Source organism: Poecilia reticulata, chromosome 6 (genome assembly GCF_904066995.2).
Source record: "Poecilia reticulata chromosome 6, P_reticulata-male-v2, whole genome shotgun sequence".
Classification (NCBI taxonomy): Eukaryota; Metazoa; Chordata; class Actinopteri; order Cyprinodontiformes; family Poeciliidae; genus Poecilia; species Poecilia reticulata.
Window position 1 is genome coordinate 30,142,245 of NC_088835.1, and position 27,166 is coordinate 30,169,410.

Below are 27,166 nucleotides of genomic sequence, written 5' to 3' on the forward strand. Positions count from 1 at the left end.
TCCGGTCAGCCAATCAGAGGAAACCATACCTCTCCGTGGGCCAGAGCTGGGATAATGTTCTTCACAGCTGTTTTTTCCCCTCTCTTTCTGGAAGTCATGGCAGGATTCAGGCAGGATTAAACTTCCAGTTTGCTGAACGGTGAATAAACCCGGAACTTTTACCGCTGAGACCTGCGTGCAGAGCCCCGTCTGGTGAGGTAATGTCTCTGAAATGTTCAAATGCCATTCCCAGCTGCAGCGGGCTGTAGCCCCAGGCTGCTCCGGGTTTGCTTTTTAAGCTTTGTCCCAGTTGAAACAGTTTACCGGGGGACCATGAGGACGCTCCGTTCCGAAGTCTCTGCACGGTTCGGCTTGAACGAGACCAAGAGTTTTCAACTGTCCGCAGCCGGACTGTGAGGAAGCGTGCGGTCCGATAGAGACCCAGTCCGGGCGGACCAGACCGCAGCAGACCCTGCCGGGATTACTGTGGAAGAAGTCCGAAAACAAAGGAAACTTTTGTTCTTCTTTCATTCCCCTCCGCCGGGAACAAACACAGGAGTTTGGAGAAAGTTCAAAAAGTTTTGACGCGCGCGCGCGTGCGCTCCCTTTGATGTGAGCGCCGACAGGTTCTTTTGATCCAGGTGGTTCCAGGTGTGAGGATGGTGGAGAGCCGGAGCTGCGTCCAGAGAGAGGGGGTGTACCGCTGGTTCTCCACCCTCACCTCCGCCCAGAGAGCGGAGTTCCTCTGCGGCCTGCTGGACCTCTGCGTCCCCATCGAGCTGCGCTTCCTCGGCTCCTGCCTGGAGGACCTGGCCCGCAAGGACTACCACTCCCTGCGGGATGCGGAGATCAAAGCCAACAACCCCGCGGACCTCTCGGGACTCACCAACGTCACGGACGAGGTGGTCCGCAGCAAGCTGCTGGTGTCCCTGGCGCTGCTGGGCACGGACAACCGGGAGGCCGCGGGGGTCCTGTACCGGACCCTGACCCACATCGACACGGTGATCAACAACTACGGGCTGGCGCTGAACGAAGGCAGGACGGAGGAGCAGTTCCTGCTGCTGTTCACCATGGCCTCCAACCATCCTGCCTTCAACTTCCACCAGAAACAGGTGCTGAGGCATCAGCTGGGCCACATCCAGGACATCCTGCAGGTGAGGGCAGAGGTCAAAGGTCGGTGTTGTCCTTATGGACACAAACCAGTTCAAAAATGAATCAAATTCAGTTAGACAGAAAGGATTTATGGCGAGGAATCCAGCTAATTTAGCATTTGATTAATCATTAACTGGAGTAAACAAATTCAAAAATGCATTTTGCTGAAAGAACAACATATTCAGAGCAGTAATTAAGTCAAAAATGCATTTAGAATGACAAAATCTTCTTTTTCTGTAAACAAACTCACTCAAAAATTAACTGGATTCAATAGGATACAGTACTGAAACGATTAATCGTGATGAAGGTAATTTAGTAATTGATTAATCATTAGCTGGATGACACAGACCCAGGAAAAAATGCAGTTTGCTGAAAGAACAGCATATAGTCAGAGCAGTAATTAAGTCAAAACCATACAAACATTGAAAACATCTGTAAATATGCCTGTCACAATAACAAATCTTGCTGGACGATAAATTGTTCCAGAAGTAATTGTGATAAACGATAATATTGTCGTTTTGAGACCATTTTTAGGTAATATGATGATAATGGCATAACAGTGCAAGAACACATGATTAAAGATGAATAAACTTTAATTTCTAATGATCACTTAATACTGGAACTGGAAGACTTTTTAAATATCCAAAATAAATCAATAAAACATCAGTTATAATAAATAAAATGAATTATAAAGCCTTTGTAAACAAAATTGCCCTTCAAACAAAGGGATAGTTGAAACCAGACTGAAAACTTTTATCGTCCAGTTTTTGGTAGAAAAGAGAAAAGCAATAAATCATGCAGATGGAAATTATTGGGCTTGTTTTAATTTAACACGATTAATTGATTTATTGCTTATTAGATCTACTACTTATCACCTTTTGCTATTCCATAGTTAATCTGTTCAAACAATAACAAACAAATTAGCCCTACACCTTGTTAATGTTGAGAAGAAAGTGTTACACAACCATCGATGAAACAATTAATCGTGATTAATTGATAATAGGTCAACTGATTTAATAATCAATTAATCAATAAGTGGAGGATACAGTCTCAAAAACAGTATTTGCCAAAAGAACAACATATTCAGAGCTCCAGTTAAGCCAAAGCCAAACAACAGTGGACATTTGCATTTATTATTTACATTATTTATCTGTAAATATGTCCTGCACAGAACTACACAGGTAGAAGTTTTTAGCTTCATCTGGTTCAAATTCTGTAAAAACAAAAATTTTCCTATTAATCAGCCTTTGCTAATCAATTATTAATTGGTCAATACAAAAAATAATCAACAGATAAATCCTGTATTGATGTTAAGTTGAGCAGAAAGAACCGAACTTTTCACATGTTGATGTTAAAGGGATTGTTTTTAGCTGCAGATGCTAGAAATGATCGAGCGAAAACAAAGGGATTGTAATAAAATATTTATCTTATTTATAAAAGGAACTGAATTATTTATTTGTGTTTTTAATGTCTTCCTTGTTTTGCATAAAACAAGCTTTGGTGATTAAATGAAAAACTTGCAGAACGTGTCAATGGTTAATCAATTAATCGTCAGAATAACTGATTATTAACCGATTACTAGAATAATTGTTTGTAGGGTATATTTAACAGAACAAAACACAGAGAACTCTTACAAAGTCTGGAAAAATATGGAATGTTATTCCTTATTTTCCACATCTGGATAAGAGTAGAAAGAGTGAAAAATGTGTTTCCTGGACTGATTATCCTTTTATCGGTCCAAAATCTGTGTTTCCTTTTAATCATCTAATAATCAGATCATCCAGCTGTCAATGCCTCCTGTGATACATTCTGTTATTTCCAGATCCTATATTTTTTAAAAATAATTATTTTAAGCTTTAAATAGATCTTTAATATGTCAGAGAACAGAACGGTCTGGTCAGAACCAGTTTGATTCAAACCAGCTGCTTTCAATCAGGTTTTAATCTAAATAATTTCATCCGGTCCGATTAAAATCATCTTCAAACAACCAGCCAATAAAAGCTGATAATAGATTTCACTGAATATTTGCTGCAGTTTCCCAGGAAGTGCGATGAATCAGAGCGATTTCTGTTGTTGCTTTGGGACAGAATATCACGTTCATGTTCCAGAATCCTTCGTTTCTGTTTTTGTGTTTCTGTGGAAATTCCTCCACAAACAGCTGAAGTGTTTTCATGGTTTTTCTTAGTGTTGTTCCTTTTGAAAGAGGAAGTGAAAGCAGCTTCGTGGAGAAGCCTGCAGTGTGAATGACATCAAGGAGTGACAGTGACGACAAAACGGTGTCGAATGCGAGGGGTTGCCAGGTTTTCTAAAGGCACTGGAAGTTAAAAACTGTTTAATGCATCATATGAGATGGTTTGTAAAAACATTTCTTAAAAGCAGGTAAAATAAACCAGTAAAGTGTGAAAATATCTGTAAAAACATCCATCCATTTTCTTTCACCCTTGTCCCTCAGTGGGGTCAGGAGGGTTGCTGGTGCCTCTCCAGTTAACGTTCTGGGCGAGAGGCGGGGTCACCCTGGACAGGTCGCCAGACACACAACCATGCACACACACACCTAGGGGCAATTTGGAGAGGCCAATTAACCTGACAGTCATGTTTTTGGACTGTGGGAGGAAACCGGAGTACCTGGAGAAAACCCACCAAGCACAGGGAGAACATGCAAACTCCATGCAGAAAGACCGGGGCCGGGAATCGAACCCAGAACCTTTGTGCTGCAAGGCAACAGCTCTACCACTCTACTCACTGTGCAGCCCATCTGTAAAAACAGTTGGAGCTAAACAGATGGGCTTCCCTCCATGATGGAGGTGCAACAGCTGGATCGAATCAAAATCTTAAAGTTTGGATCCAAATTCTCTGAGATCTTCTTAAAAGGAAATGTAACCATTTTAAACGATTAATCGGATTTAAACACCTCAAACAACGAAATGTTTTATAATTAATAATCATTTTCCATGCCTTTTGGGACCAGACAAATAAAAATCTACTAATATGATGTTTTAGGGCTGAAGGGATTAATCGGATTAATCAATTTTTGAAATAATTGTCAACTAATTTACTAATCAGTTAATTATTAGCTAGTGTGTAGACTCAGGAAAAGGTGAACTGCTGAAAGAACAACATATTCAGAGCAGTAATTAAGACAAAATGTACATTTTGCATTTAAGATATAAAAAAAAACCACCTTTGTCTGTAAATCTGTTCTTCCCAAAACTCCTCAAGTTGCAGTTTTAGCTTCTCCTGGTTCAAATTCTGCTAAAAAAACCCCCAACAAACTATCCTATGAAGCACCTTTTTCTACCGAACTTTAATTCAGTTAATACAAAAACTAATCACCAGATCAGCCCTACAATGCATTTGTGAAATCAAGCAAAAAGGGCCGAACTTTTGGGAATTTATTTAGCTTTTAATAATCAAACGTTAACTAATGGAATGCTGCATTTTGGGGAATAAAATGTTTATTTTCTTATTTAAAAAAGGAAGTTAATTATTTGTGTATTTACATCTTTTAATGCATTTCCAATATTTTATTTAAAAAAAAGGACTAAATGAGAAATCAACAGAATGTGCTGATTATTTTTTAACTGATTAATCATCAAAATAATTGATAGATTAACCAATATCTAAAATAACTGTTAGTTGCAGGCTTAGCCGTCTCCACCTGACCGCAGAAAGGAAAGCGTCTTTAGTTGAAGTGGGTGGAGTTGAGCAAGCATCCATGTTTCCTCTGCACCTAATTACAGGTGAGGCGTCAACAATGACAGGCTGTAACTCACCTCCACTGTTACTTATTCAGCTGGAAAATTACACACTCAGATGGGAAAGTTGGAAATGAAACGTCGGCGTTTGAGTTTGATGTGAAATCTCAACCATTATATAGTGTACTTTTAAATTTACATTAAATTTGATTTCACAACCAAATGAAATATTGACGAATTTAAGTTTTTCTAGGTAAAATCTCACCAAGCACTTCACCAAATAAAAGTTAAAACAAATATGGATCGTTGACAGAATATTTTCAGAGTTAATACAGGGAATAACTTTTTCGTTTTCTTAATGTGGGAAAAGTTTTGCAATAATCTGGACAAGAAAAGAAGCATAAATAACCATCTGAAGCTCTCGTTTTCACACCAAAGTTCTTAATATGGAAAAATTCTTTAAACAAAACAACTTTATCAACTATCAGTTAGTATGAAGAAGTGTCATCTGCAAAAGAAAAGTTTTAGACGATATTATAAGATGTAATAATAATCTGTGTTAAAGTTAAAAGAGAAGTGGTACCAAAATGATGCCCTGGGGTGCCCCATGCTAGGGTTGAAACTAGCAATTATTTTAGTAATCAATTATTCTATCGATTTTTGTGGAAATTAATCAGATAAAAAAATGATGGTGCAGCGGGACTTCCCCTAAAAGATTCCCTTAATTTAAACTGGATCGAAGATCCCAAACACAGAATATCATTTAACCACTTAAGCTTCATCATGCAGTGTTAGACATGCAGAAAAATGCACTCCTCCACCCCCCCACACACACACACACAACTTAGGGATGCAATGATATGAAAAGCCGATACCGATATTTTGATAGTATTGCTGTTGTGGCCGATAAACATTATTTACCACTGTTCCTGCTTCTCCCCACAATCCTTTGCTGCGTCACTGTCACATGACCAAATCGATGGAAATCAATATAAGTTGTTAATATTATCGGCCCAGTTTTACTTATTGATATGATATCGATATGCTAACATCAACCGATACCAATGCTAATGCTGATCGTGCATTACTGAAACAAGTCATTCAATTTCTGTTTTTAAATAGGACAATAAACATTTTATTGGATAAAATGTAATAAAACAGCTTTTTTTTATACGCGCTCACACACACACACACACACCCACACACACACACACACACACACACACACACACACACACACACACACACACACACACACACACACACACACACACACACACACACATGTATAATACTGGCTGTGGCAGTAACAGCAATATTAGTATTAATAATTAATTAGTATAAATTATTGGTATTGGCTCAAATTGTCATATCAATGCATCCCTAATTTGTTTATTTGTATTTTAAATGTATTTCTAAGGTTGTATAAAATCAGCGTAAATGGTTGACTGAAAAATCAACAGAACGAAAAAATGTTAAAATCGATTAATCATCTGAATATTCGATTAATCATCTGAATAATCAATTAATCATCTGAATAATCGATTAATTCATTTTGGGATCTTCGACACGTTTCATCCGTCTGGCTGATAATTTAAAGGAATGTTGAATCTTTGAAGGGAAGTTTTCTTCCTTCTTCCCTTCTGTGTGACGTACCAGTGAAAAAGGCCCACAGCATGATGCTACCACCACCTTTTTCCAGGCCGGCAGAGGAGGAGGAGGAGAAGCTGCAGCAGAAGCTGGCAGTGATGGAGCTGCTGGTTGCCATGGCGCTCAGCCTCATCACCACTACGACCATCAGACCGCCGCCGTGCCTCAGGCCTCCCTGCCCAACGCCAGCGCCACCTACCTGCCAACCTGCTACTGGCACAAGGTAGGAAGCAAACTTTACATTTTTCCTTAGATTCACAAATTTCTGCAGCTGCAGAATCATAGCAGTGGATTGAGATGGAGGAATTAAAGTTAGCTTAAAATAAACTCTAAACTCGTTTTATGATTCAGATTAAAAGCAAAAGGCAACATTTCAGCCGATTTTTTGATGCATCCCTTCCAGTTTGGTTACAAGTTACAAATCAGCCACATTTAATTTGGTAGTGGAAGAAAGTTTTATTTAAATCCCCTGAAAACAAAACCTGCAGCGCTGTGAGATATATTTGGAAAAGAAGCGAGTTCAGGAGCGAAACGTTGTTAATAAAAGACGAGCGGAGGCTGTCGTTTCCACCCAGATGTGGCCGAGCAGTCGGGATGTGATGAAACGCGGAGAACGCAGCGGGAGCGAAAGGAGGGGATTTCCAGATGATGCCGGAAACTGAGCCGCTCTTTTAACCCTTTGGATCATCCGGCACAGGGTCAAAGCAGCAAAAAATGGGAGGAAAAGCAACGACTGTAGAGCAGAAGTTCAAAGGCAAAACATTAAATTTGTTTCTTAACTTGATGCAGACGTAAACACGGTTTTACAGCCTGTAGTCGGTCCGACGCAGGCAGGAGCAGGGAAAGTACCCGACTCAGAGGAGCGCTTGTATTTAGTGTTTTGTTGCCCTTGGCTCCTGCTTAGTGCAGGTCAGCACATTTCTCAGTGCTGAAATCAACCCTCTGTGGTGTGTGTGAGTCTCCAGTGAATCCCCAGGAAGTTATAAATGCTCTCTCTTTGGCTGTCTTTCCATCTCTCTGCGCTCTGAAGCGACCGATGGGCTTCTATTTAAATGCAGAACCATCACATATCACAGAGAAATGCAGGTTTTTTTGGGGGGGGTGAGAAAATGGAGGGAAATTTGTGACTTCTGATTTTAACTACGTCCTGGTTAGACGAGTAATCGCACCATCGTCTGTATGACTTCACCAGTCAGTCAGATTGTTGAGAAGGAAGTTTTTTCTGCTTCAGTTTATGAGGTTTGCAGCTTTTTTCCGTAGCACTGGAGCAATTAGTGCTGCAGCAAAAAGGTCTTTGGTTCAAATCCCGATAGATGGATGAATGTTTCTGCAACAGCGCCTTTGAAGAGCAAATAAACCCCAAATCGACTTTGTATTTTGCAGATAAACAGTTTAAAATGGTCCCAAAGGGCACTAGCTTCAAGTTTTTGAGCAAATTTTGGTATTTGTTTAATTCTGCAAACATTTTGCCTAAAACCGTCTCAGTGCTGCCTTTGGGCTGAACCGGTTGAATTATGTTAAAAAAAATGAAATGTGAAATATGTTAAAATATATTTATTATTCAGTTTTTCTTTTTTTTTTTTTTTTTTACAGGTTCAAATATCAAAACTGTGTTTTAAAGAATCTATTTATTATTGAATAATTTATCCAATTTTGACCCTTTTTTCACTAAAGCACTGATGTATTATTGCATTTTATAGGCAATAAAATATTTGTTTTCTTATTTAAAGAAAGAATTAGATTATTTCCTTATTTGCATCTTTAAAACGGTTAAATAAAAAATTTGCTGAATGTGCCTATTTCTATATCTGGTTAATGGATTTATGTGATGTTTAATTGATTACTAAAATAATCTTTAATTGCAGCATGAGTTCACTTACAGAGCATTTATGCCACCATTTTGCTTCCATTCCACTAAAGACTCTTTTTAGCCAGAATCACTTCATTACAAAGCAAATTGCTTTGATGTAATGTAAATAGATTAATATAACAGATAAAAATGCAATTAAAGTAAATCTGTTTAAAATAAGTAAAGACACGACACTTAGCCTGGCGGGGTTGCAGGTTAATCCTGGCAGCCTGCCAGGCTGATAAACCCTGGAGTTGAAATCATGATGTTTTTTTTACCTTTGCATTGTGTTAGCAATAAACTACATAAACATCAGTTTTTATAAAGTTGTTAAAACTCTCTAATAATTCATTTTTAACCCTTTTGACCAAATATTTTGCCGCCACTCCATTCGTGTGACTCGTGTCTCTCTAGTCTCTCCGCTTCTCAAGTCAACTCTCCTAACCTTTGACTAACACGAAGCAGCTGGATGCTGAGTGACTCCAGAGGGGTTTTTATGCAGAAACAATGCGGTAGTTTAAACACAGCATATGCAATATATTACAACATTACTAGGCCAGTTGAAACCTGCATAATCGGCCCATTATATGCTCGCTTTATAGGGCCATAAAAACAAGGCCTGTGTGGGAATTAACAGCTGACTTTTATATGAGAGGAAGGAGGAGCTACTGTACCAGAAATCTGGATTTTTATAGCTTCAGGCCACGTATTTTTAAATTTATTCCTGGAGTTTCTTTTAATTCAGCTTCCAATGTTTGTTCCCCGTTTTACCTCGAAGCTCTGCTTCCTTCCAGGCTGCTGGCAGGCGCGCTCAGGAACATGCGGATGTGGCGGTAGCACTCTTAATTGTTTTCAGAGCTACAGCCCGGATGATTTCTGCTAGCAGCACGTACCGTATCTGGGGTTTTCATTTCTGATGACGCAGCATTTTAAGTAGGGGATTTCTGACGCACTTTGGATGGAAAGACTAAAAACATATAAATCAGCTAGCTAGTTTACGACATTTCCAGTTCAGATTAGGTTTATTGATGTCTGAACTCGACAATAGTCATGGATTCGGGTCTGGGAGTGTTTCATAACCAGCTGAGGTATTGTTTATATTGGAAACAGCTTGTGGTGCAAGTTTGCCACATGTTAACGATCGGCTTTCAGCAAATGTGTATCAACCTCAAAAGCAAAAAACTGGGTGGAAAGAAATCTGCTGCAATCACTGGAGCCATTTCCCTCTTGACGTATTTATCTCAGTTTTCCATTTAGAAACTGTTAACACACATTTTACATTTTTCCACTTCAAGTTCGTGAAGTTGCATTTTTTACATCTTGAATTCATTTCAGATCTTGTTTCCATTCTGCTGAGATGGAGTCGCTGCTGTATATTTAGCAGCTGAAATGCCTCAGATAATTCAAAGTTATCATTATAAAAAGTTATAAATCTGCTTTTCAGATAAAATAAAAGGAAAAATAGGGAGTTGTGAACTAAAAGCATCCTGTTTCTATTTTGTTGCAAGCTTTTCATATCTTTTAGTACCTGACTGAATAAAAAATACTAATATAATGTTTTGGGGATGAATCAATTAATCAGACTAAATGATTATTGCAATAATTATCAAATAATCTAGTAAATGATCAATTAACAGGAGCAGACCCAAATATTCTGACAGTCAAAGCAGTAAGTCAAAATTGGACAAAAAATATTAATATTTTGCATTAAAAAATTGTTTTTCCAAGTTGCAGTTTAAACTTCGCCTTGTTCAAATTCTGTAAAAACAAAAAAATCCAATTAAGCACTTTTTGCTGTCCAATTATGAGTTAATTAAAAAATAGTCAATAGTTTTTTTATTTTGTGTCCGTAGTGGAAAAAATTACTGCCCAACGTCATTGAAAGTAGATTTGTTTACACACCTGTATACAAATCTTTTCAGACTGGAAAACTTAAAACGATGTAATCGTTTCATATCAGTCGATATCAATAATTATTTATTCTTTTTTTGTTTTAAATACCGTAAATGCTACCGAACTGATGGAGTGACCTTCCCTGTTTCATCAAGTTTTCTCTCCACGGCTCTGTTTTTGATTTTTAAACATTTATGAGTCACAGTAAAAAAAAAAAAACCTTAAACTGCTGCTGTTCCAGTGACTCAGCAGGTTGTTGCTAGGTAACCAAAGAATGTGAGTTGCTAGGCAACCAAAGAGTGAATCAGTTAGTTCAAGCCACCAAAGTTGCAGTGAGAGGTTGAGCAGCTAAAACATTTCCTCTGCCTACATCTCCCAGAATGCTGTGCAGTTCAGTGAATATTCTATCAGATGTATTATCTATTGATACTGATCATGTGTCTATTGCTATATATATATATGTATATATATATATATATATATATATATTATTGATTTATTGTCTATGCTCTAATAATATGCTACTATGTTTTAATTTTATTTTCCACTTATTTTTTTAATGTGACACAACGCTGTGTGATCCACGCCTCTGAGCAGCCATCTTGAAGAATCATGGCTTTGAGACCAACAAAAACAACTTTTATGGGAAAAAAAGTTTAAGTCTTAATAGATGTGATGCACTGACATTGTTTATAAGTTAAATCTAAGCTTGTGACTTGTTTATTGTTGTCATAGCAACTCCAAGTCCTGGGACGATACATTGATTTAAGACCATTTTCAACTAATATAATGGCAATAGAGTAATAATGCAAGAATACATTCTCAGACATCAATAAACTTTAAATTCTTATGAACATTTAATATTGGGACTGGAAGACATTTTAAATATCAGAAACAGCAAATAAAATGGATTATGAAGTCTCTGTTAACGAAATTGTCTTTCAAACAAAGGGCTGGTTGAGACCAAAGCACCAGACTGAAAACATTTATAGAAATAGAGAAAGGAGAAAAACAATAAATCATGCAATCTGCAGTTACTGAGATGGTTTAATTTATTATGTGATTTATTGATTTATTGCTTATTGTGACAGGCCTGTCTGTCATGGCAGTTACCTACCAAGATGGCTTCCTGGATGTGTGACGTCACATGAAAACTGTGTATTGCATATTCAGAGGACAAAGATTTCTCTCTTAGACATTGTTAAAAAAAAACTTGTGCACAGAACCTTTGATTTTTTTACTTGATTTTAATTCTTTGGTTTCATTGAATCTGATGTCTCTTTCTCAAACATTTTGTCATGTTTCATATTTATCAGATTCATTAAAAGCTCCTGATGATTCTTCAGTTTGCTGTCATTCGTTCTTGAATCTAGTAAAACACAGTAAACTCTGATATTTCATGTGTTCTCCTGACCTCTGACCCCCAGAACCAGAGCAGAGAGGCGTCGACGGGTTCAGGCCTGCCCTCTGCCGCAGCGTTGGGAAACGAAGAGCAGGCGGTCCCCCAGGAGCTGCCGGCTCCTCGCCCAGAGCTTCGCTCTCCTCCGCCGCCCCTGCAGGTCCAGGATGCAACCAGGAGCCGCCAGGAGAAAGCAGCGAAAGGTGAGCAGCTGCCAGCGATGACCTAAAAACAACACCTGAGCAGGATGCAGCAGGATGCAGCATGCTGCTGCGTCTGAACACAAGCAGAAAGAATGCGGCCCTCAGGGCTGGGCGGGAAAACTGCAGTGAGGCTCTGACACAAAAATATTTTTAAAAACTTTGAATCAAAAATACTTAATTGATCCCAAAGGGAGAATAAATGTTTCTGTGGCTCATTAATTCAAAGTCTTCAAAGGGTTTTGAGTTATTATTAATTATTCGTAAAGAATCAGCATCAACTAGAGCTGGACAAAACGACTTCAAAATAAAAGCTCAGATTTTTTAGTTTTTAAGAAAGAAATTACAAATGACAGAAAATATTTTGAAAAAGTGGCTTTTATTTCCCTAAGCCTCAAAAAAATCAATAAATCAATAGATAATTTAAAATGAGCTCAATAATGTCCATTTGCATTATTTTTCTTTTCTCTCTTTCTACCATAAACAGGATGATAAAAATTGTCAGTTTAATGTTTTGGTTTCAACTTCATCATTCATTTTATTGTTTCATTATTTTAGATATTGAAGATCAGTTTCCAGTGTTAAACGTTAATTAGAATATAAAGTTTATTAATGTTTGAAAATGTTTTCTTGAATTATTATGGCATTATTACCACTATATTACTTAAAAATAGCCTCAAAGCAATATTATCATATACTGCAATAAGTTCTGGATCAATTTATTGTCCAGCAAGTTTTGTTATCGTGACAAGAATATTAATTTAATTCTGAAAAGAAAATCAAATCAGCAGGAAAATCATTTTAACCAGAAATAAAAGTTGTTAATATGAAAAAAGCTTATATAATTATCAACGTCTGACGTTCGCAGATCAGCTCATGTGATTCTTTCTTCTAAATAAACGATCGTTTAAAAAATCTTTCTGCTGATGATAATTTGTTAATAGATTAAGTATTTCCTGGTTTTAAAATGGATACCAGCGCATAGCTTCACAAGATGCCCAACATTCCTCGTTTTAATTATTATACTAATTTTATGATTTTGTTCTCATATGACTAAGAATTTAGTCTGGTAATTTTATAACTTTATTTGCGTATTATTTTGACTTTACTTGGATAATATTACAACTTTTTCTCTTATTATTACAACTTTATTCTGGCAGTTTTATAACTTTTTTCTAAAATTACTTTGATTTTATTGTCATATGACTTTTTTCTTTTATTTTTGCGACTATTCTGGTAATATTACAACTTTATTTCTTATTATTACAACTTTATTCTGGCAGTTTTATAACTTTTCTAAACTTACTTTGATTTTATTGTCATACCACTTTTCTATTCTGGCAATATTACAACTTTTCCTTGTATCATTACAACTAACACTGGCAAAAGTATGACTTTATTCTTATATTATTTTGACTGTATTGTCATGCAATTTAAAAAAATAATAATTTTATTGTTATAACTTTGTTGTTAAAACGTTTGTGCTTGTTTTTTATTTACGGTTATGATCCAGACAGGCTGGATTTTTTCGATCAACAGGGCCGTCTTCCGTTATCAGCTATTAGAAATCAGTGACCCGTTGAGCAGCTCGTGTCTCGCCAGGCGTCCGATCTGTAACACAACACTCAGCTATGTCACCTCTGCTAACACTGCATAGCTGTCAACCTTCAGCGTGCAAACAGGAGAGCAACTTGTTTAGATCCATGTTGTCTCGTTGCTTTTTGTGTTTAGCTGCGTTTCTCCGGCAGCCGATTGTTTCATTTTTCTGTCACTCTTTAAAAACTGTTGCTGTAAACTAATAAAATCAGTAGGTAATAAACAGTTTGACTGCTTGTTGATGTAAATCGGCCCAAAGCATTTGGAAAAACTAACTCCATCCCCGTCTCGGCTGCTTGTCCCTTCACGCCCAAAAATCTGCTCATAACAAAAGCCACACCCATATTTTAACTCGAAATAACTTTCAATTGACTTTAGTTTTCATTTGTTTGGCTTTTTGTCTAATTTATTTAGTTCTGATTTGTTTTCATAGTTTGTTTGCTGGTTTTTAGTAGTTAGATGTTGCTTAGTTCTTATTAATCTTAGCAGTAGTTTTAGTTTTGTTCAAACTTTGACTGTCATGATAACAAATTTTCCTGGACAATTGTCCCAGAAGTGTTTGCAACAATAATATTGTTATATGATGGTAAGGGCATAATAATGCAAGAACAGATTCTCAAAGGTCAATAAACTATTAATTCTAACTGGAAGATATTTAAAATATCCAAAATAAACAAACAAAGCAACAGAAACAACAAATAATATCCATGAATCATAAAGTCTCTGGAAACAAAATCGCATCAGGCTGACAACTTTCGTCCTCCAGATTTTCTTTTTTACATTTTTGGCTTGATTACTGCTCAGATTGTGTTATTCTTTCAGCAAATTGACTTTTTATGTTAAACTAATCTATAATCGATTAATCACGGTTAATTTGGTCAATTATTTCTCTTATTAATATGAGGATACTTGTATTGTGTCAATTTGACATTAAGGGATCTTTTTGTAAATGTTTTTATCAAAAAAATAACAAATTTTGTCGTCATGATTTATTTGTGAAAGTTGACGATTCTATAATCAATTAATTTGATTTAATTTGATTAATCGATTCGATGCTTGTATTGTGAATTGTCGATTTGACATTAAAGGAGTTATTTTGTAAATATTTTTTGTCAAAAACCCAAAATTGGTTAGTTATGATTGATTTGTAAATAGAATAAAAACAGTATTTTAAAAAATAAATATAAAAAAGCTGGTAGGAAAACGTACCATGTGAGGTTTGAAAATAATTTAAAATGGTCAGAATTACATATAAAAACATGGAATTTTTACTTTTGATTTCGTTTCTCTGTATTTTAACATGTGAGTTATACTGACTTTATCGCCACCTACTGGTGTGGGATGTGTGTTTCAGCTTTCTTTTAGTTGAACAGCTCTTCTACTGACTGTCTGTGTTTTTACTGGTCTGTGAACTGATGTGTGCGTCTTGCAGCTGTGATTGAGCGGGTGGTGCTCAGAAGAGCGATCCACAAGCCAGACAACGGCAGCGAATATGTGTTTGAGGTAGATCAACTCCAATCAGGTAGATTTTTATCGTCGTCTGCTGCTCTTCTTCATTGCTTTCCTCCTTTCCTCTGCCTGTCCAGGTGGGCTGGTCCGACGGTTTTACATCCTCTGTTGTCAGAACTCAACAGGAAGTGGCAGAGCTGGTATCCCAGGTAATAATCTGGTGCAGCTACTGGGATTTCCAATGGTGTAACCAGCTAATATACATATTGATCCCAAAGCCGTTTCAACTGAATCCTGTTAAATTAACTAAAAGCAGTAATGATAAACATGACTTCTTGTATTACCAGAATATTTACTTACCTGTGTAAAAATCTGAGCATCGTCAGCGTAGAGTGACATGTGCAGTGAACTGTGGGTAGTTTTACTTTAATCGTGCTGAATGTTGCTCTGTTAGCTCTCTCAGGTGTTTCCTGACGACGGACTGGAGAAGTTCCTCCCTCGGTCCGTAGAGGTCGACAGCAGGTCAGTGCAGGAGCCTCATCTCTCTAAAGTTTCAGTCTTTTGACCAAACATCAAGTTGTTTTCACCCCAACTTTCACTTCTACAAGGCTAAACCGACATTCTGCATCCATTAAGTCTAGATTGAAAACCCACCTGTTAAAAGTTGATTTTGATTTGTAATCAAATAAAAATGTATCAACATTTTTATGTGTGATGACGGCACTTTGCAAAATGTAATGTTTCAGTTGTTGATTTTTGTGTTTTTACGATGTAAATCAAACTTGATTGATTGATAGTGAGACAAAAAAACCCTTCCTGACATCTCTACATGTCCTCTCTTCTCTGTCAGGTGTCTGGCTGCGCTGCCCGGCCCCGTCCTGCAGCATCACTCCGTCCAGCTGTTCTTCACCTCCAGCCGACCTCTGACCCCCAGCTGCCCCGCGTCTCCTCCCTCCACCAGGTTACCTCCCGCTTTCCCCACCTGCTCCACCTCCAGTAAGTCCTGCGACCAAAATATAAAGTTTAGTGGAAATTTTGGTAGGACAAAAATGTTGTTTTTTGTTATATAAATAACAAAAAACAACAAAATCAGGCAAAATAAATTTTTCCAAATCAGTTTCTTTCACTAAAAAACTTATGAAGTTTTAACAAAAACTGCAGCTGTGTGTCTGTCTGGTGAAAAACATGTTTCTTTTTCATTCAGTGGGTAGAAAATCTTACTCAAGTAAGAATAGAAATACTAGTTATTAGAGTTGTGTAAACCCACTAACATTTCTAGATTTGGAGAACTGGATTTTTTTTTTAGGCATTGCGTTTGCATATTTTTTAAAGTGAACTCTACATGCTGCGTTTTGCAGTGCAGGAAGTCTGTGTGGTTTGTTTGGGATGAGAAAAGGAAGAGCCGGTCACAGAGACGAGGTGAGGTGGCGCTCTGAGAGGTTTGAGGTGTTGGACGGAGCCGACCGGGTCTATTTCAGTCCGGTGTGGGAATTCACTGCGGCATGCTGGGAAGCCTAGACTGGGATGACCTCATACTGGTGTGTGTGTGTTACTCAAATATACTACATACAGAGGACCTCTTTCACCAACAGTGGGAAATGTTTTTTCAGCTCTATTGTACTGTACTAGTTATGAGTATTAGGAATATGGCAGGAATGGTTAACCATAAATGCAGTTCCTCTGCTTTATTTTTGGGTCACATCAGGGGTCAACAACCTGTGGCTCTTTGGACTTTCCACTGGCTCTCAATAACCAACTATTGTGTTTAAATATATCTGTAAATATTGATTTTTGCAGTTTTTTATGGAAAAAAGAGCGCTAGATTTCATTTATTTAAAAAAATAAAAAAGACTATGGGTGGTTTTCAGTTGTTCTTCAAATGTTGTTTTCCATTTGTTGTTGCTCACTGCACCAAATTAATAAAACCTGCATCTCAAGGTTTTATTTTCTTAACAGATTTATTCCACCGCTGCAGCGCAGCTTTGGATGACAAGTGAAAGAATCGTCTTTTTCCCCTCCGGCTTTGTGCTCAGGCGCAAAACTTCTGGATGTAAACAATAACATGCAAGCGGCTCATGGATTTCAGGCTGCGAAGCTCCTCCATGTTGTACTCAAGTTCATCAGGTCGTTACTATGTCATAGTATAAGAGTCTAGGCAGCTTGTCTGATGTATTTTCCTTCTCCATCTCATGCGAGTCGATCCCGAAAGCGTTCATTTTGTTCATATATTTTTTTCTCAGGAAAAATATATTTTGTTTGTTGATCTCAAAGTTTTTTTGTTGGGTTCTGCTGAGCATTTCATAAGTGCTAACTTACTAAGATGGCGCAGAATGAATGAAAGTCCTGATGAAGACAGAAAGACGTAATGTGCGTGCGTGTGATGTGTAAGTGTGACTTCATCTCTGAGTGTATTTATAGCTGCCGGTGCAGCATGTGTCTCTGTGTTTGTGCCTCTGAATTGTTCAAGCTCTCAGCTGCAGCGTTGTGAGCAACGTCAGGGGGAAGTTCTTCCACCAACACACTTTTACTCAAAATCTGGGGCAGTTTTTCCAGTACACACTAGACTGGGAGAACAATCCTGTTAGCCTGAAGGCTTGCTTATCATTAGCTGTGTTTCCATTAACTTTAAAATAGCACAAATTGAAATGACACTTAATGGGAAGATGCCAATTTCTTAAAAATGTTTTCTGATAAACAGTTTTGGCGCTACGATGAGATGGATTTTCAGCCATGTCGAAACACATTTTTTCATATGACACGAGCCACGTGATCAACAACTGGATGTTACTACTGATGGAAACTCCAAAAAAGACAACAGGAAGTGGTAACAGGATGATAGATTGTTTTTGCTTTTCTTTTTTCGGACAATGTGCAGCTGGCTCCACCAGAGCTCTTACAGCATCTTATCTCATAAAAAGTTGTGTGTCACTCCAACATGTTGACTCCATTGCACTAATGTAAAATATCTGACTACAATTTTCCTAAAACGCTGCATATGTAGCTACTCCTAAGTATAATTATGAATATATCTCATGTAACTGTTTACATACGCCATGATTTTTAATTACTTTTCAGATAAACAAGCTTATTCACATGTGATTATAAGTTTGTTTCGATTACAAAACTGATTTCTGCAGGAGTTTATTGCTAATTCTCCCTTAGATTTAGTTTCTTTGGGAATAACTTGTGCAGGTGGAATCCAACCCAGTGTCTTGTTTGGTCCGTTTGTATGACTCTGTGCTAAATCCAAGCAGTAAAATATTCTCGTTCTCGCCTTAAAATGGTGTTGATTGGAGATTAGAGGCTGTTTTTCTACTTTCTTGAGTTTTGTAAAGCTTTGACCGGCCGATACCAACCCAAGCCAACTGCAGCTTCTCTTTAGGTGTGTCCTAATAAATGAAAATATAATTACAAAGGTAATTTAATTCAGATATACACGGTAAAATGGAAGAATCTTCTTTGGTTTGATGAAGACAAAAATAAGCTACAGCACACTTATTATTTTTGTAGAAATAATTTTTCACTGTCATGATTGATTTTTTAAAAGCAGTAAAAAGGGCTGTAATAATTTTACAGGCTCTATAAATGGATAAATTCACACACTTGATCGGCTCTGTTCATGTGATAACATATGTCCTCGATATAATAACACTTTTTAAAATCTTGTGCATGTTTCTGAGGTTTTCAGTGTTTCTAGTTGATGAAAGTCTTTGTTTCTGTTTCAGACAGCGGCTGTATGGTGCAGTACAGAGGAGCTAACAGGTAAACATTCTTTCTGGGTGATAAACCGCCAGTGAATATCATCGTCTGCCAACAGTTGCTGTTATACCGACATCAGCAACATATATGGAATGAATAAAAACAGAAATCAAACCAGCCAGTCAAACCCAACAGTAATCCTGCCATGTCCAGCCTTGAAACGATGGAGTTTATTTCTTTAATATGAAAGTTACATACCTCAGCTTTCAAGGCATAAACTTCCAATATTTAGAGTAAGCTAGTCGCTGATGTAGAAGGTTGATCTGGGATGGAAAATGTGTTTTATAGGATGATGACTCTGATTCTTCTTTCTTTTTTTTTGAAAGGGGAAGTGTTATGTAAAATAGATTTTAAAAGCTTTACATCATTATTAATCATCAAAAATAAGTCTGGAGTTTTGCTTTGATTCTTTCATACATGTTTGAGAAATCCTGTAATCTCCATGGCAACCATCCAGCTGTGCAAAACGCCTGGGTGGACCTAGCTCCGCCTTCGAGGTGCAGCTCCTCCCCCACTGAGTTCCTTCAGACTAGCCAGCAGCAATTAGCAAACACCTGTTGAAACTGCACACCTGCAGAGATCATTATAGGAGCTACTTCTCATTGCTGGTAAAAACTTTGTTGAAGGGTTAATAGAGGAGCCATGTTGGCAGAACAGGAGATTCTTAAAGAGACAGAGGTCCAATTTCAAGGCATTACAACAGGAAGTCAAATTTCTTCTAAGTCATATTTGACATGTATATCATGTTTGTAAAACCTGAAGGTAACATAGTTACTTGATTATGCTATAAGATGGCACTATGTGCCTGGAAAACGCGACACTGCCCCTTTAAGTCTCCTGTGTCAGATGAACCTGAGTCACTTCCTGTTCCGTTTTCAGGGCGGTGTACCGGGTGGCCAGCGTCCAGCCCGTCGTCAGCACCCACAGCTCGGTTCTGACCCGCTCCCCGCCTCACCTGTCCTCCCTCCTGTCCCCCCCCACGCCGCTGCCTCCCTCCATGCACCACCTCCACCCTCCGCCCAGCACGCAGTCGCTGCACCTGTCCCACTCCCAGCAGGCGTCCCACTCCCCCTCCCTGCCCCGCTCCCAGACCCATCCGGCCCAGTTAACGCAGAATCAACCCAACACACCGGAGCAGAACGGCATCCTGGACTGGCTGCGTAAACTCCGGCTCCATAAGTACTACCCAGTCTTCAAACAGCTCACCATGGAGGAGGTCTGTTTACATTCACTTTTTACCGCATTAATTAAAAAGTGAAATAGGGAAATATTCTAACCTCTTCTGAAAAATGTCCGACCTGTTTTCATGGACAGTTTTTAGCGCTGACGGAGGAAGACCTCAACAAGTACGACTTGACCCAGGGAGCGAAGAAGAAACTCAAGACTCAGCTGGAGCTTCAGAAGTCAGCAGAGTAAGCAGCAGGAGATTCGGTTTGTCTGACGCGTTCGGCTGCAAAAGAGTCTCAGGAAATCAGGAAACGGCTCAGAAAAGCTTCTGCTTCAGGGCTGGAATCCAGTTTAATAAGCTGTTACTCTACCAGGGTTAAAACGGTTAATCCGATTAATCGTGACTATCGATTTACTGATAAATCGTTAACTGGAGTATACAGAATCAAAAGAGGCCATGTGGTAAAAGAACGTACTCGGAGCAGTAATTAAGCCAAAGCTGTACAAAAAATATATACATTGCATTTAAGATTCTTTTACGTAAATCTGTTTTAGCCAATTAATAATTGCATAGCAAATGGTGCTTCGTAGTTTTTTATACAGTAAATATAAAACTGACATCTAAGGAATTCTGGGTAAAACTAATTTACAGACAAAAGATTTTTATGCTAATTTTAAACTTTATATATTTTCTGCACATTTTTGACTTAATTACAACTCTTATGTTTTTCTTTCAGCAAATGACCTTTAATTGAGTCTCTATTCGCCAATCGATCACTAAATCTGTTTTTTAAACAATCAATTACAATTAATCCTATTAATCGATTCAGCCCTGGTTTCCACCCAAAAGACAAGAAAAAAATAGATCCGAAGAAATACTCCTGGTACTCTTAGTGTCTGTTGTAGAAATGATTTCATTAAGATACTAGAAAACTGCATTTTTTAAATTATATCTGTATTTAAAAACATTGACTGATCTTTATCATTCTTAGTCAAGTTTCCTAATTTCTGCGGTGCAGTTCAGAGACGATTCAGAGTTCAAATGATTGTTTCATCATCAGGAAACATTTAAAGTAATCTGCTGAAGCATCAGTCTGCTTTACTCTGAGATACGTTTGGCTTTGGCTTGAACTCCATTATCGAGTAACAAGCTGGCTGATCGGCCGCCGATATAAAAGGTGTAAAAGCTGAACTTGGAGTCCATAAACGGTGAATGGTTAACCGGCTGCTGCGGATCAGAGAGATAAGATGTACTGAATGGGTTGGAAATGTGTGTTTGGAAACAGAAAAAAAAACGTGATCCTGCAGGAAAACCTTTTTGTGAGTCCAAACCTGTGCATCATTTCCTTCATCTGTCAGCGTCAGCAACTTTCCAGCCAGGTGGGGATGTGTGTGTGTTTGTGCTCAAACAGGAAGCAGAAAACAGAAATTTCTTCCAGCAGGTTTTCCACATGTTTTTAAATTAGAACCAAGCTGACAGATTTAGTGGACGGTGTCTCCCCCTAGTGGATAAAAGTCGTCTTTTCTGGTGCAGCAAGGAGATGAAGACGGAGAAGCGACCCTGCAGCGGCATCGCCAGGGTGACACCGTCCAGTCACATGGGAATCTCAGTGCACCCCACCTCCACTGCAGGTAGGGGGCGATAAGAGGCGCCACACCCAAAAAAGGATTGTATTTTTTATAAATACAGACAATATTACATTTAAGCATGTCTTAACATCGGTTCGTTTGGGAATGTTTGTTGCATTTTCAGCCTCTCTTTCGCACTGCACTGTCAAAGTACACATTTATTTTACAATGTTTGCTTGTGACACAAAAGTGAAAGTCCGGTTTGTTTGGGGAGGTGTGAATGTGTAACTGAACTATGATGAGGACCAAAAAGGCAACAAAACCAACAAATTCTGGTGCGTTTTGAATGCATCTGAATGCCAAGTGGACTGGAGATTTTTCCATAAGTAGCAAGCGAACTGTAGCAGAGCATTCTGGGTAAAAGCAACTGAAACACACGTGTGAGTCTAGTGCCAGCTGGAAAAATGGAACTTGGTTTTTTACCAAAAATCAAAGGAAAAATCCTCCAGGCACTAAAATCTGACGCCTCTCTATTTTTTGTTTACATTTTGTGAGGAAGGAGGTTTCGCTCAGTGTTTCCTTCAGATACTTTCATGTCGTTTCCTTCAGAGCTTCTTGGTGCAGCGCCACCACAGGCGAGGAGGAGAACAGGTTGCTCAAAGGGTTTGGTTTGTTTGACAAAGTGCAGCGTGAAAGAAAACCACAGCAGCTGAAAATACAACAAATTCTTGAGCCATGAAGAAACATAATTCAGGAGGTTAAAAGTTTATAAACGTCAAAAAGTGGAAACTGGAATTGGCCTAGAAAACTGAAGTCAGCGCTTTTCGTATAGTTGCAATATTAAAAAAGAAAAGGTTATTTTTTATTTCCCTTCTAAACATTTACATTTTTAGAGAAATGTTGAAGTGTGAAAGTTAAAGGTTTCTGCAGAAAAACCTTTTTTGTAACTGTTGTGCAGGAGAGCTGCGAGTGGAGGTGGACGGAGTGCCACATCTTCCTCCTCCTCCTCCTCATCTGATGTCCACAGACAGCAGCTCCTCCTGGATGTCGCTCTGCTGCGACTCGGCCTTCGACAGGAACAGAGACGCTGTGGGCCGTAAGTAGGCCCAGGCAGTGAATCAGTTTTGGTCATTAATTCATTCTTTTGGTCTCAGAAGGTTTAATTTTTTTAAAAATCTGGATTTTTTTTTTTTTTTAAACGCTTTGTGTCTCCATAGTGCATCCAGGGCAGCCATCTTGTTTTGACAAGTGAATTTACAGCTTCTACTTGTTTGAACTTTGAATTTAGGTCAAGTCTACAGCAGAACATTAGGGCCAGGCTACGATTATTTTTTAAATTAAATTATGAGAATAAAGTCATAATATTACCAGAATAAAGAAAGTCGCAGTAATAAGACCATAAAGTCGACATAAAACGAGGATAATGTCAGAATATTAGCAGAATAAGGTCGTAATTTTATTTAACTCCTACATGAAACAAACAAAAACTTAAATAGAGAAATATTAAGGATCTACTTTGGTATCAGATTAACTTTATTTGGAGTTAAAGTGACAGACGCCCTAAAACAGCTAAAACTGAACGTGGATGATTTTATGCAAAATAAAAATCTAATGAACATATTTAGTCATTTTTAAGCTGCATCTTGATAAAATGATTTGATTTGGATCAGATTTCATGTTAGGATGACAGACAGACAATATTTCTCAATAAAAACATTTTTCTCAGTCCAGACAAACCAACAGAAAATGACATTCCTGCTTTATTTAACAATATAATTTATTTATTGATTATTTATTGAATTGTTTTTGAAGTTGAATTTGTTGCGTTTCCTCATGCTGTGTTTCTGTGTTTCAGGTCTGAACGCCGCCGGCGGTACGGAGAAGGAGCGCTTCCTGTTGAGTTCTGCCGGTCCGGCCCGTCCCACAGCTCAGGTTCTTCCGGTTCAGACCGAGCCGGCGCCCCCCCACCCCCCGTCCTGCTCCTCCTACCACCCCTTCAGCGTCCTGCAGCCCGACTTCCCGCTACAGCCCAGCTTCCCGAAACGCGTCCTGTCCTCCCCCAGGAAGCCCCGCCCCTCGCCGCTGGGCGCCGACGACCGGGCGAAGCCGCTGGGCGCCGTGGCGGCCGCAGCCGGGTTCAGCCTGGGGCCCGGGGTCGGCGTGGCGGCGCGGCTGGAGAGCCAGTTCTCAGGGCTCGGCGCGGCGGACGGCGGGCCTCAGGAGGCGCCGCCGGGCCGCGTGGGTCTGATGGTGGAAACAAGCTCCGCCCTCACCTCCACCTCCAACAGCATGCACCACGTCTCCCAGCCCCCGCTGCTCTTCCACCTGTCCTCCTCCCCCGCCGCCTCCGCCCCGCCCACCAACGCCGCTGGGAACCAGTACTACCAGTCTACCTCCAGCCCCGCCCTGCCCACATCCTCCCCGCCCTCCTCCGATCACAACGCCTCCGTGTGCGTCTGCAGCTCCTGCGGTTGCCACGGTAACTGCAGCCCGTACGCGGCGTTGCCTGGATACGCCGCCGCCGGCTACCTGCAGCCATCTTTGTTCACCCTGGGGCCGCTGCTCCACCTCAGCCCGCTCATCGCCTCGTCCAGCGCCGCCGCCCCGCCCTTCTCCTACCCCATGATGGTCCCGCCTCCGCTCTACCGCCACAGCCCCACGTCACACGACCAGCAGCAGGGCTTCGGGTTCTACCAGCCGCACGGCATTGTGGGAAACGGAGGCCAGAAGCGCACGGCAGGAAACATGTCGTGCTACAACTGCGGCGGCGGCGGACATCGAGCCGAAGACTGCAAGCAGCCGGCGATGGACTCGGCGCAGCAGGGTGAGAGAGAGAGAAACAGGAAGTAGAAATATGAGAATAAAATCAAAATAATACCAGAATAATGTCATATTTCTAAATAAAGTCAAAATGTTACAATACTAAAGTTGAGATAATATGAGAATAAAGGCATGGCAGATTTAAATTTTTTTCAATATTAGAAATGCATAAATAGATGCAAATAATCCAACACTTTACTTAAAATAAGAAAATAAGAATAACAATAAAAGCATTTATTTAGTAAACACTCGACCATTTGTTGCAAGTTAAGAAAATATGCTCTGCTTGACTTAATATCATGTATGGATGATCTATTGATTAGTTTTTGGTGTAACTCATTGATAATTGGATCTAAACTGGGCATTTAAAATTCTAACTTGTTTTTTTGCTGCGTTTCTCAGGAACGTTTCGGCTGAAGTTCACTCCTCACTCTCAGAGTAAAGACTCAGGAGAATAAACCACGGAGAGGCGGTGACCTTTGAACTGCTGGAAACGTTTTCACCTGCAGGAGCAAATCAGCGAGTCGGCGAAACGCTGATGGAGAAACGGTTCAACGAACCGGAGCTTCAGGCAGGAAGAGCTTCCTGCTTCCTGCTGCTCAGCCAAGAGTTTAGACCAAACTTTGGGTTTTCACTTTTCAGACTCTGTCATTTCATTTTAACGCTCGCCGTTGTGCTGCAGTCGGGCATCAATCGGCTGAATTCCACATAAACAATCATTATATTCAAAATGAGATTTTAAAACAGGGTGAAACTTTTCTCTCTTTTTTCAGTGTCGACCCAAACCGACGAGGCGTTCAGGCGACGGCCGCTCCAGGACTGCCCGTCATTCTTTAAGCAGCAGCTGAGTGAACGTCGTCGTTTATGTCGCCTCTGCAGCTTTTCTACCTCAGATCTGAGCTGAGGGCAGAATCATGGAGGTTCATTTCACCCGTCCTCCTCCAGATTAAACCTAATTAGTGTCAAACGTCTGTGCAGCAAATGTTTTTCCATCGCTGTCACTTTAATTATTAAAAAATTTAAAAATGTGTGCTGCACAAAAGCAGTGCAGTTGATTGACATTTGATTATCTCTAATTAATACATTTAAAACATTAGTGGCACAAACAAACAACCCTGCAGAAATATAGCACAAATAATTTAGATCACATTTGTCGGGTTTTGTTCATTTTGAAAACTAGTGCTGTTGACTGACACCATACTTCTTAGATTTTGTAAATGTGTGTTGCAGTTGACCTTTGACCTCTTTAGGCATTTATTAATCTTTAAAATAATTGTGGCACAAATAAAAACGTTGCAGCACAAATCTCTGGGAAATGTTTGCAGCATGCTTGACTGATGCCACATTTTGTTTGATTTTGTAAACATGTGGGGCCTGGTTGACCTTTGATGACCTCTGGAAACATTTGTTATCTTTAAAATGATAGCGGCACAAACACATTTCTTGCAGCACAAAAGTTTGACACCAATTTGGTTTAATTTGAAGGTTTGTGGGGCCCACTTCACTCAGGTCCGACTTTCTCCGTGTTTGGTTCCGTTCTCCTGTTTTGCGTTGCTCCTGCAGACTAGCGGCCGCCCTGTCTGGTCGCACGGCGAGGCGTTCAGGAAGCGTCGGTGTGTGTGTTGGGGTCTGAGGTGTGTGATTCTGGGCTGGACCCAGATCAGCTCTGCTCCCCTGGAGGGAGGCATGAAGCAAGAAGGGGATTTAATTTAAAATACTAAACGTTCGATTAAGTTCTGCTGAAAATAAATAAAAAAGGTTCGTTTGTGTTTTGCGGCTCAGATGATTGTATAAAAATGTTCTGGGTTGTATTATTATGTTTAGGGAATCTCTAGTTCAACTTTTATAGTTTTTATTGGATTTGGTTTGTTTGTTTCCAGCAGTTTTTTAAAACATTTTGTTTGCAAACGTTTCAGCAGTTTGTCTGGAGTTCAAGTTTTATATTGTCTGATGTTTGATTTTGTTCAGACTTGAAGCTCATTATGTGTGTTTATTCCTTTATAAACATTGTAATATAAAGAACTTGGTGCCTTCATTATTCTGTTAAAACCTTGAATAACTGCCTCTATTTTCACATTCGATGAGATTCATCATCTGGAGTCGTGGTTCCTCTTATGCATCTGTGATCACAAACTGACCTTATCCAACTTCTCCAGAGCCGCATTTTAGAGATAAAAACAACACAAAAGAACTAAAGAAGTTATTTTAATTCACCGTTATGTGACATTTATTCATTTCATTGATATCTTGTATTAAGGCCACAGATAGAAAAAACAGAGGAGTAAATTTCCACTGAAAAATCAGAAATTTTCTAGAAAAAAAATCAGAAATTTTCTAGAAAGAAAATTTGGGACTTAGTTTCAAAATTAAAACATTTTCCATATTCTAGAAAATATCAGGTTGATCTGAAAATGTCGGTTTTCTCAGACTCATTTCTGAGATCAATTCCTGATTAATCTCAGAAATCAACAGGTGATTTCTGACTAAAATGTGTTTAGTTCCATCTTATACAAAATAAAATTAACAATCAATTGGTTTGCAAAAAAATAAAATAAAACTCACCAAGTTTTCTTTCATTTAGCAAACAGAAATAATTTTTGTAATTCTGACCTAAAAGAAATTTAGTCTGATTTAACTTCAGACAGTGGAAAAAATATATATAATCTTTAAATATCTGGTTTTTACTGTAGACATTTTCCACATTTAAGCTTTTAATCCAACATTTGATTAATCAAATATTATTTCAGGGTTTATTTCAGAAATAATAAACTGGGCTCATTACGAAACTGCAGTTTAAATATCAACGACTTTCAAGGAAGAAATCAAGCACTTTCCAAACCTTGGAAACACTGAATTGAAATCCAAGTAGTTTTATTAATTCAATGAAAGTTGTAAAAATATAAATATATTTTATCTCACTAAATTTTCCTGCTTTTATCAAACAGATTTCTATGAAAACTGGAGACGTTTGTTCAAATTAAACTTCATA

The 27,166-nt window shown here is 38.9% G+C and overlaps 1 protein-coding gene across 1 annotated transcript; it reads left to right on the forward strand.

The window, feature by feature from the left end:
- Nucleotides 1–31: 31 nt before the first annotated feature.
- zcchc14 (zinc finger, CCHC domain containing 14) lies at nt 32–26,199 on the forward strand. The gene is made up of 14 exons (XM_008436548.3): nt 32–1,133; nt 6,529–6,699; nt 11,646–11,820; nt 14,846–14,916; nt 15,000–15,071; nt 15,317–15,384; nt 15,713–15,858; nt 18,588–18,624; nt 19,501–19,837; nt 19,936–20,033; nt 21,323–21,420; nt 22,316–22,453; nt 23,213–24,181; nt 24,580–26,199. The coding sequence occupies exons 1-14, from the start codon at nt 639–641 to the stop codon at nt 24,633–24,635; spliced, it is 2,931 nt and encodes a 976-aa protein (XP_008434770.2). The 5' UTR covers nt 32–638; the 3' UTR covers nt 24,636–26,199.
- The last annotated feature ends 967 nt before the right edge of the window (nt 26,200–27,166 follow it).

What these genes read in the sequence shown, in the direction of transcription:
- zcchc14 (XM_008436548.3), top strand. Translation starts at nt 639, where the DNA reads ATGGTGGAGAGCCGGAGCTGCGTCCAGAGAGAGGGGGTGTACCGCTGG. An exon ending in GAGCTTCAGAAGTCAGCAGA is followed by an intron (nt 20,034 to 21,322) that starts GTAAGCAGCAGG and finishes TTTCTGGTGCAG; the next exon opens with CAAGGAGATGAAGACGGAGA. An exon ending in GATGGACTCGGCGCAGCAGG is followed by an intron (nt 24,182 to 24,579) that starts GTGAGAGAGAGA and finishes TGCGTTTCTCAG; the next exon opens with GAACGTTTCGGCTGAAGTTC.